The sequence below is a fragment of the Bombus impatiens genome, unplaced genomic scaffold, assembly GCF_000188095.3.
Source record: "Bombus impatiens unplaced genomic scaffold, BIMP_2.2 scf_0761, whole genome shotgun sequence".
Lineage (NCBI taxonomy): Eukaryota > Metazoa > Arthropoda > Insecta > Hymenoptera > Apidae > Bombus > Bombus impatiens.
Genome location: NT_177180.1, coordinates 191,066 through 201,451, shown reverse-complemented (window position 1 = coordinate 201,451; position 10,386 = coordinate 191,066). Strand labels below are relative to the sequence as shown.

The 10,386-nt window shown below is 41.5% G+C and overlaps 1 protein-coding gene across 8 annotated transcripts in view; it reads left to right on the top strand.

The window, feature by feature from the left end:
- Nucleotides 1–10,386, top strand: part of LOC100742915 (GDNF-inducible zinc finger protein 1-like) — a 23,629-nt gene that overhangs the window by 2,634 nt on the left and 10,609 nt on the right. For 3 of the 8 annotated variants that reach the window (XM_033323035.1, XM_033323034.1, XM_003492519.4), the window contains exon 2: nucleotides 5,367–5,675. In XM_033323035.1, the coding sequence (XP_033178926.1) occupies nucleotides 5,367–5,675 (309 nt within the window). Of the gene's footprint in view, nucleotides 1–6; nucleotides 112–144; nucleotides 532–3,388; nucleotides 3,411–5,366; nucleotides 5,676–10,386 lie in introns of those variants that run through there. The other 5 variants (XM_033323036.1, XM_024370387.2, XM_033323038.1 and 2 more) reach the window with 5 other exon arrangements.

Genomic DNA, 10,386 nt, shown 5'->3' with positions numbered 1-10,386 from the left:
CCGCAGACACAAAAACAATAACAAATCGATTCGCGAGGGCAATGGGAAGGGGTCAACGAGAGGTAGGACGACGAAGAAGAGAGGCAGGGGGAGGGAGATCGGGGTAGCTCTGTACGTATGTCTCTCTCTATCTCTTTGGCTTCTCCCTTCGTCCCACTCCCGTTCTCTTTCCCTCTCGTTCCCTCCCTCGTCCCTCTTTCTGGATATTGTATAGAGAACGTTATGCTAAAGTATGCATGCACGAGGGTCGGTCCAATGGTCAGGAATCTCGCGAGTTCGTTCTGCGGCAGCACGTATCCGGACGTATTTCTCCGTACCCCGTCCGTGCCTCGTGAGGGAGAGTCCGCGTGCACGTTACACTCGTGTACCGCCGGTACTGCGTAACTTCCGGTCGACCGGTAAACCTCCAAGGATCGGCTGTGCTTCTTCGTACACATAGTAATAGAAAAGCTCGGGGTGAAGCGTGCCCGGGCGATGATTTACCGTAATGACGATCGGCCTGAATCGCGGTAGGCCACCGGACGGGCATCCGTAAGAAGGAATCTTTCATTATGCTTCATTGGTTGATCTTTTTTCAAATTTTTCTTTTTACCCGTTGCTCGATGTTGGATATTCCGTATATACACACGTAGCTTCCAGGATGTTCATTCGTTTCCTTGTCAGTTTAATCAGCTTGTTTGCTCGAGACTCAGCAAAATCGTCTTTTCTAGTTCGTTTGGACAATTCTTTCTTCTTCTTCTTCTTCTTCTTCTTCGTCTTATTATTATTATTATTATTATTATTGTTATTGTTATATGTTGTTTGTTTCTCGTTTTTCCTTTTCTTTTTCTACTTGTTATTAGTGTAAGATCGATGTTATGCTAAAAGTTACATTTGCATGATGTGTATTATTTTTATGACACGATCGATATTAGCAATTGACACTAACGTTCGAAACGATGGCGATGTTTTTGATTTTCGATATCAACGATTTTTACTTAGCGTCCCGATGTCTCCGCGTTTCTCGCTAGGATTTTGTTCCAGTTTAGTTGCTGTTTAACAAAGTTTTATCTTCGAGCTTCTCGTTTTGTTTTTCTGTTACGTAAATGATAGCGTAGATCGGGCGAGCCGATCGTAAAGGACTTCTTTTTCTAACTGAAACGCAATTTCAATCGTTCGGTACGCGCAGTGTAGATCTACCGTTCGGAGAAGTTACACCGATTTCCACGACTTAATGTCGCGATACACAAGATTGCAGTATCGTACTTTGCGTTAGCTTTCCTTCGCCGAGCCAAATATTTTTCCAATCAAATTCTTTGAATATTTCCGACGAGACAGCTTTCCACTCGAATTTATTTGCTTAATTCGTCTCGCGTCTTTATTAAATACTCTCCGTGGCAAAAATTTGTTAACCGAAATAATAATAATAATAATAATAATAATCATTATTATTATTCTTCACCACGTTTTCCAGTTTGTTCGTCGAGATTCTCTTTGCTTTTAAATCCGACCAATTTCACGTGGACCATCATGGTGTCGTCATTTTACGCTGCAAACTAACGCGCTCGTTCCAGCAAATTACGTCGGAAAAGCCTACAATACTATCGCGTTAACTATTCAAGAATCTCGCGTACGATCGTTTCGAATAACAATACAACTTTTTAATTCTCCTCTTTTGTCGCGAAATTCGTATTTATGTCAGTCGTGTGACGCGATTCCGGTTGGAAAATTATTCTGGAAACATTATCCGTGAAAAGAAGCGGAAATTCAATAGATGTTGGCTGAATAAAATATTTGTTTGCATTATTACTACTTGATTTATGAGATAATGCGCGGAATACCGCAAATGACGGCGACAAATAATATATTTCCTCGTTTCGCTACGTTCGTTACGTTCGTCGAAGCAGCCTGACGCGCGCACGGCGAATCGATAAATTGTTTAACAAATAACCCCATCTGCAAAGGATATTTTCACGTTATTTCTTTAATTCTTCCTTCCTTCTCGTATTTTCAAAATACCGTTCACCCCCCATTAAGCGTTCCGTGTTTCGTTATGTTACGTTCGATGTCAGCGAGCAATTATTAATTCGAACGTATAAAATCGTCTTGCTGGCATATCCAAGTGCGAGAGAGGAGCCGATCGATCGACTTATTAACGGAGATATTTGTCGCGTTATTTTTACGCGAATTCGCTCGATGGACGAACGACGAGAGGGGATAGACGAAGCACCGACGTAATCAGAAGTCCGCCGGTTGTTTTGGAAATTTTTAAACCGGAACGGTCATTAAAATGATTACTGTTTCCCCTGCACGGTTTTCGCGTAGCGACGAACGCGTGCACCAACTTTCGCAAATAATGAGTTTTGAACTCGTCCATCGCCGGATCTATTTATTAAACATTACAAAATGCGCTGCAATTAAGTGGCGCGCTTCAGGCTATCCCATTCAAACTCCTATGCTCGAGTTCGTTTCGTTTACCTTTTCTTCTCTTTTCCTCCGTCGTTCTTTCGTTTTTCTCTTTTTTTTTTTTTTTCAAACATTTTCAGATAAAAATTAAAGACGGACTACGCGGATAAATAGCAAGTTAAACATCGCGCGATGAACAATTCCGCTTAATTAACGATTAATCGTAAACGAAATCAAAGAAACACGTAGCAACGGTTTCAAACCGGCAGGATCTTTCGTTTTCGTTTGGCGATCTTTCATATTTTTTTCAGCTGAATTTTCACGTTGCGCACGGTCGAACGCAATTTCATCTTTAACTTTGACGCTTGTCCCGTTTCACAGACGAATTCTGAAATTGCAAGCGTTTCCGCGTATCTCATTACGAAAATTTATCGTAATCCCCATACTCCACTTTGTCCCGATTCGTTCAAAAGCTCGTTCCCTCCGCGGATGAATATTATCTTCGTTAATTTATTAAGTATCACGTCGAAGGCACGACACGCGAAAGCAAACGTATTAATATGCGCGCGATAATTACGATACCATTGTGCGTAGCTTCGAGTTGTTCCCATCGGCTATCGATATCTTCCTGTGTTGTCTCCATTTCTCTGCCCGTTTGCTCTCGTTCTTCTTCGTCCCACGGTTCTCTTTTACTTGTCTTTCGCGAATTTCTTACCTTACAATTACGCTACGAAGAATATTTCGATAAACTGTCTTCCGGTAGATATTCGGTTGGCAACTAAGTGACTGCGGATTTTGGCATTAGATGGTAATGACAAAACCCGCAATCACTCGGTTGCCAACACGATACATCGGATCGATCAAACGTGTACATCAGCCGGCGAAATCGTTCGAGTAAACTCGTTTCCAAAAATCTTTCACCAGTTCGCTGCGTCTATACGTAATACGAAAGTTTTTCAAATTTCTCTCGCGCGATAACGTTTCACACGAATCTAGAATTTTACGTAGCAGTTGTAGGATATTTGGTACGTTTCGATTAATCGATTCCATCCATTGCGTTCATAGTTCTCCACTATCTGCCACATTTATTATACAGGGTGGTTGGTAACTGGTGGTACAAGCGGAAAGGAGGTAATTCTACGCGAAAAAAGAAGTCGAAAACGTAGAATAAACATTTTTCGTTCGAGGCCTTGTTTTCGAGAAAATCGACTTTGAATTTTCGCTCGGTACGCGCGCTGTACGTTATAACGTAACATAAAATAAAATAACATAAAAATGAAAAAAAAATTTTTATTCTATATTTTCGACTTCTTTTTTCGCGTAGAATCACCCCCTTTCCGCTTGTACCATCAGTTACCAACCACCCTGTATATCTTTAAGGTGGCATTCACAATGCATACTATACGTTTTTTTTTAATTAAATATACGTTCACAATAAATATCTTCCGTAAAGGTTTCCGGATTTGTTTCGAGGGCCAGGGACGTAATCTCGACAGTCTTATCTCGTTAGAGAAGAAATGAAATTTGAAAACGTTACACGCGATACGTAGAATCGCGTACATGAAAAATGTTCCACTCGTAAGCAATCGAGTACTTTGACCGTAAATTTCTATTAGTGCGCGAGCCTCTGGGAAGTTAAATCGATCAACTCCGTCTTTTACCTGAATCTCTCACCTGCGTAAGCGCGTCGTTAATATTCGATTCTCGGAAAACAAATTACTTACGTTCTCGAGTTCGTCCATTACAAGAAGATGACGTACAAACGATAGGAAATTTCGAGACAAACTTCAAAAATTCGCTTTCCTCTGCTTTTCGATTTCTAATCACCACGATTTATACATCGAGATTCGGTTAACCGAGAAATTTATACGATCGATTGTTCCGACGAGTTCAAATAAATTTCGTCCTTGGGATATTTCGAACGATGCCTAAATTATCGAGCTACCGCGAGACTTTATATTTTATTAAAGAATCTAATTCTATTTCGGGTAATGTCATCTATCGTTCAGCCGGCTCTGATTTCGACTAGCGAGAACGTTGCATAGACAGTGTGCATAGGTAGCGGGAAGCAAACAAAAATGAATATCGTCTTTTCCATTATCCGTGTCTATTTCAAACTCCCCTTAATCGACTATCGGCGGAAGTTTCAAAATAGTCTATCCAGCGTGATCGAATCAACCGATTCGTGGTGTTATTTAAAATCCTTTGTACCTCGATTTGGTATCACGATATCGAAGAGGTTGCGGGGCAAAAGTAGGATACCGTGGCCAAGTGTTCGTTGATCTGGTTAACAAGTACGCTACGATACGGGGCTTTGTACGGGGCGTACAAAGAAAGTATCGCGATACCTTTACAAGCTTCTTACGCGTGTAAAAGATTTCGGAATCTCATTAGCTCCGTAACGAGACGCGACGATCGGGATTACGTTTCGATAAATCAAGTTTGATAGAAATTTAGAAACGTAAGAGAACAGAGGAGATATTTCTAAAGACACACTGTAGAAAGATATTTATTGGAAATACACGCTTCGTAAGAATAGTACAAATACCACGATGCTGGAGTTTAGTTCACTGTTCGCCATATCGATAAGCCACGTTATTTAGCGAGTCTATCTTTAGTTACACGTTTGATTAAGAACACTGTTTGCGTGCTACGTGTTCGCCAAGCGTACGTTTGCAACAATCGTCTTGCAACTTCTACCCGCGTTGCCCGATTTCTTTCGATATTTTAGTATCTTCGTGAACCAACGTCGTCCAACGAAAATGTTCGTATAACGCGCGTGCCATACATCGATAAATAGATTTCTGTGACGAGCGTTCGAACGCTTTCGCGAGTCCGCTGTTCCTTCGCCACGCGGTTGCCACGTAACGTCGAGTAAAACGATCGAGGATCACTGGACCTATTTGTCTCGTGGCGATAAATACCGAGGTGCTGGAGAAATCGGTCGCACCGGTTAACGCGTTAATAATCGGTGCTTGCAGATGGAATATGGGATCTGGAGTTTTCACGCCGCGGGTGAACTTTGGGGTGACCCGCGTCTCGCCCGAAGGCACCCGATTCTACCATCAAGCGCGACACAGTTGCTGCCGAGGGCCGCGTTCGCCCTGAGCGGACTCCACCGACCGGATATGGTGCCGTTGCCGTTGACCTCTGCAGGGCCGCCCTACGGACCTATGGAATTGGTGACGAAAAGGGACGGTGAACGAGTCGCGGAGGAGAACGAGGAGAAGGAAGAGAAACAGGACGACGACGAAGGGAACACCGATCGAGCCGACGAGAACGATAATCAGGTATAATTTAGGATTATAATTCTTTCTTTTTTATTTGGTAGACTTTTTACGATCGACTCTCATTGAAAATCGTCGATGTTGTTAGATGTATGAACAGAGAAACGCGTGAATAAATTGTAACACAGAAGTGTAAGTACTAGTAGGAATATAATTTGAGCTGGTGCCGATCCGCACGCTAGCGGTGTTACCTTATAACTGAAAGCCCATCGTCGCGTTGAGGGTTGGGAGATAAAATAAAAATAGTTGAGTCGTAATACAACTACTAATTTTGTTTTAATTGAACTTTATTATAAATTCAGCAATCACAATGTAACACACACTGAATTAACATAAATCACAATTCACTGCAACCACGTTATGTAAGACTTAGTTACAACGATACGTTAAGTACGCGACTGTTACAAGGGTAGAGACCAGTAAAGATACGTTGACTATTCTGAGGATACAGAATAAGTGAGTTTTACCGACGATACTGTCACGTAAATTTAAGGGTTGGTCGATGAAATGAAATAGCTGAGTCGTAACACAACTATTAATTTTGTTTTCATTAAACTTTACTATGAATTCGGCAATCAAAATGTAACACACACTGAATTAACATAAATCACAATTCACTGCAACCACGTTATGTAAGACTTAGTTACAACGATACGTTAAGTACGCGACTGTTCTAAGGGTAGAGACCGGTGAAGATACGTCGACTATTCTGAGGATACAGAATAAGGGAGTTTTACCGACGATACTGTCACGTAAATTTAAGGGTTGGTCGATGAAATGAAATAGCTGAGTCGTAACACAACTATTAACTTTGTTTTAATTAAACTTTGTTATGAATTCAGCAATCACAATGTAACACACACTGAATTAACATAAATCACAATTCACTGCAACCACGTTATGTAAGACTTAGTTACAACGATACGTTAAGTACGCGACTTATAAGGGCAGAGACCGATATAGATATGTTGACTATTCTAAGGATACAGAATAAGTGAAGTTTTACCGACGATACTGTGTCTGAGGAAAGCTAGGGGTGGGTGTGTCCAAGGACACGGGACTATCGGATTTGTCGATGAAAATTTTGGTTAAGGAAGCGAGAGCAGTAGACACCGTCTCCGATTGGATAATAGGACGATTGGTGGACCAGGAAGGGTTTTAGCCGCCCTCGCGAGAAAGTTGCCAACGGAACATACCAGACGCGAGGAGAAACTAACTTTCCGTGTTAACCCATAGTAAACGATAAACGTAAAAGGAAACTTAAGACAAGAGATACTCGCTCGGTCCGAAGGACCTTAACTATGAAAATTCCAAGACCCCGGTGGGTACTTAGGACTATCGAGGGTACGCGCCAAGAATGTGCAGATATCCGGGCGCCATCCTGTTCGCGGTGTGTGACCTGATCTCCGATGTGAATCGACGTTACACCATCGTCGCCTGTCTACCGTCTATGGTCTGCCTTCGTCTCAGTCTATCGTCTGTATCGTCTGCTTCGGTGCTTGAGAAAAGTAAAAAGATCAGACGTAGAGTTTTTTTAGAAGTGGTGACCACTTCGACAAGAATTATAAGTAAATTATTTTGGCGTGGTACCGTAACTTGCATTATAAGAGTTTACAGTATGTTTGGTTCTAGTTGAATCTAATGCTTCGATCTAAAGGGTAATGTCTCTTTAGTCTGCGGATCTGACTCGTCGTGTCGAGTAATTTACTTTGTAATTGAGTAACTAATGGGTTTTGGTTGTTGTTAATTCTTATAATTATATCTGTTACTGAATTTCGATATTTCTTCTTTAACTGTAGGTATCTTAAGGTCGCGATGTATTGTTTCCTAACATTTATATTACATAATTTAACATTTATATTTCTTCGAAAGTTCGGTACGCGGTAGGTGTCGTATCGTGGGAGGTTCGAAACGATGGACGTAAGTTGTAATACCGTAGGATCTTATGCTACAATTAGTTTATTTACGATAAATGGATTAAACAGATGTAGATTAAACAGGAGACGATGGTTGTTTAACGTCAACTAATCACAATAACGTATTATAATTAAGACAACTAGATAGTTCGTTTGCAACTCTCGTCGCCACGGATCCAACGCTCTCTCGACAACGCTGGTGTCACGTAGGAGACACAAGAAACGAAGAAACCAACCACCGGTGATCTCGCGTCGTAGTTCGAACGTTTCACGAATAAGGTGAAGAAATTGAACTTTGTATACGATAATAGAATTTATTATGCGAATCCAACAGAGTGACGGTTCAAAGTGTTACAACAGAATGATTGAAAGTGTTACGAGAGACTGGGACGAGCGCTTATTTTGGAGGGTTTCTTTTACTGAGATTTAGTTCCTCTGGAGGGGTTGTCGTCTGGTGTGTCACGTAAAATCTCAAGTCACAATTCAGATTATAAAGAAGCAAGAAGGTTGAACCGAAACACGATTATTAACTTTCTTTTTATTACACTTCATTACGCGCTTGATAGTCACAATTGAGTATACACTGAATCGACACGTGTAAATTACGCTTTACTCTGACAACTTCGTATAAATTAAGTAGGCGACTGATCTAAGGGTAGAAACCCGGTGAGGAGACGTCAACTGTTGGGAAGATGGAAAATCGGTAAAGTTTAGTGACGATGTTGTGGCTAGCGATGGGTGGGTCTAAGGGCACGAAAAGAGCCGATTTCTTAAGGACAAGTTTTCATTAGGAGAGCGAGGGAAATAGACTTCGCCGTCAATTGGCTGATTTTCTAGGTTGCTGGGTGAGGAAGGGTGCTAACCGTCCTTGAGAGAAAGTTGCTAAAGGAAGATACCGAACGTGAGAAAACTAACTTTCCCGTATCTTCCGGTAGTAGACAAAAATGTAAAGAACACTCGAAATAGAAGATGCTTGTTTTTGGTCTGAAGGATCTTAACCATGAAAATGCCAAGATTTATGGTGGGTCCTTGAGAATATTCGTAGCAAGGATGTGTAGACATTTGGTTGCCATCCTGCCCTCGGTGTGCGACCTCTGGTCTCTGATGTGGATCCAGATGTGGTTGATGTTACAGGTGTATATCAGAGATTTTACGCATTCCGTTACTATTTGGTCATTGTTTCGACGACTGTGGCACGCAGGATGTTTAGCCTATGCTAATTACTGTTTCTGAGCTAATTACTGGTCTTCTCGAGCGTGTGACACTAACAATACTCTCTGGCACACTCTCTGTCTTCTCGACTCACACCGACTGTTAATTCGTTTTTGTCCCTTAGCAACCTCTTGTCCTTTGTCTTAGTCTCGTGTCCTTTGTCACAGCCCCACCACGCACATGTTCCGCGACCCCTTGTTTATAATTCGCCCGATACCCCCCACAGGCTCCTCCTCTTTGATACTACGATACTATAAACAGGTATCGATATAGGCGACGGCGAAGTTTCTATTTTGTTGCTTTACTTTTATTCCATAGTCGTGTCTTATACCATAGCTGTGTTCGTTCAACGATAATCGATGGATTATATTTTGTTGAAATTTGGTTGTACGGCGGATATGGTACGTGTAGGGCTTCGAAATTTCAAGTAGCGTTTAGAATAATACGAGACGGCTGGTGAAGGTGTCCGTGTTAGAATTTAATCTTGGAATTAAGATTAATAATCTGTGGAAGACACAATGTTCGCGTTGAAATAATATAATGTGATATTTATTAAACAATTATTACAAGAATTATAAATGTGCGTTCTGGAATGTAGACAGTTGGCTAGTTATTCACAGACTGACTGGCTCAGTGACCCATGGCCCTTGAGAAGGTTTAGAGCCCCACTCTCTATGCAGTAATGAGTGCGACCTGTGTGGGTGTCCGCGTGGCGTCACATGTGGCACAGAACCTTCTAGTAGCTTCTCGACGTGCCCATCTAGAATGTTCCATCATCCATATCCTCACGCTTCTTCCGGTGAATTTTCGAAAGAGCATGCACGTGCTAGCCGCCGTGGTGCATCTCACGAACGCACGCTGGGCAACGAAGGGAAGAATCCGTACGATCAATTACCTTATCCGCATGCGATTGATATCGTTGTATTTCAACAGTTCGCAAGAAATTCTCTCGATGTTCAACAAGAGAGGTTTATCAAACTACGCAACGGTCAACGATTAACGATCAACGATTAACAATCGAGAGTTAATAATCACGTATCTGGAATTGCGTTTGCTTCGCTATGACGCTAAACCTTTGGCACTTCGCAGCTCGGGGCACAATGAATCTTTTGTTCGAAACCAAACGGATTCTTTTCTTCGTCGTCCCTCGACCTTATAACTGAAAGCCCATCGTCGCGTTGAGGGTTGGGAGATAAAATAAAAATAGTTGAGTCGTAATACAACTACTAATTTTGTTTTAATTGAACTTTATTATAAATTCAGCAATCACAATGTAACACACACTGAATTAACATAAATCACAATTCACTCCAACCACGTTATGTAAGACTTAGTTACAACGATACGTTAAGTACGCGACTGTTACAAGGGTAGAGACCGGTGAAGATACGTCGACTATTCCGAGGATACAGAATAAGTGAGTTTTACCGACGATACTGTCACGTAAATTTAAGGGTTGATTGATGAAATAAAATAGCTGAGTCGTAACACAACTATTAAGTTTGTTTTAATTAAACTTTATTATGAATTCAGCAATCACAATGTAACACACACTGAATTAACATAAATCACAATTCACTCCAACC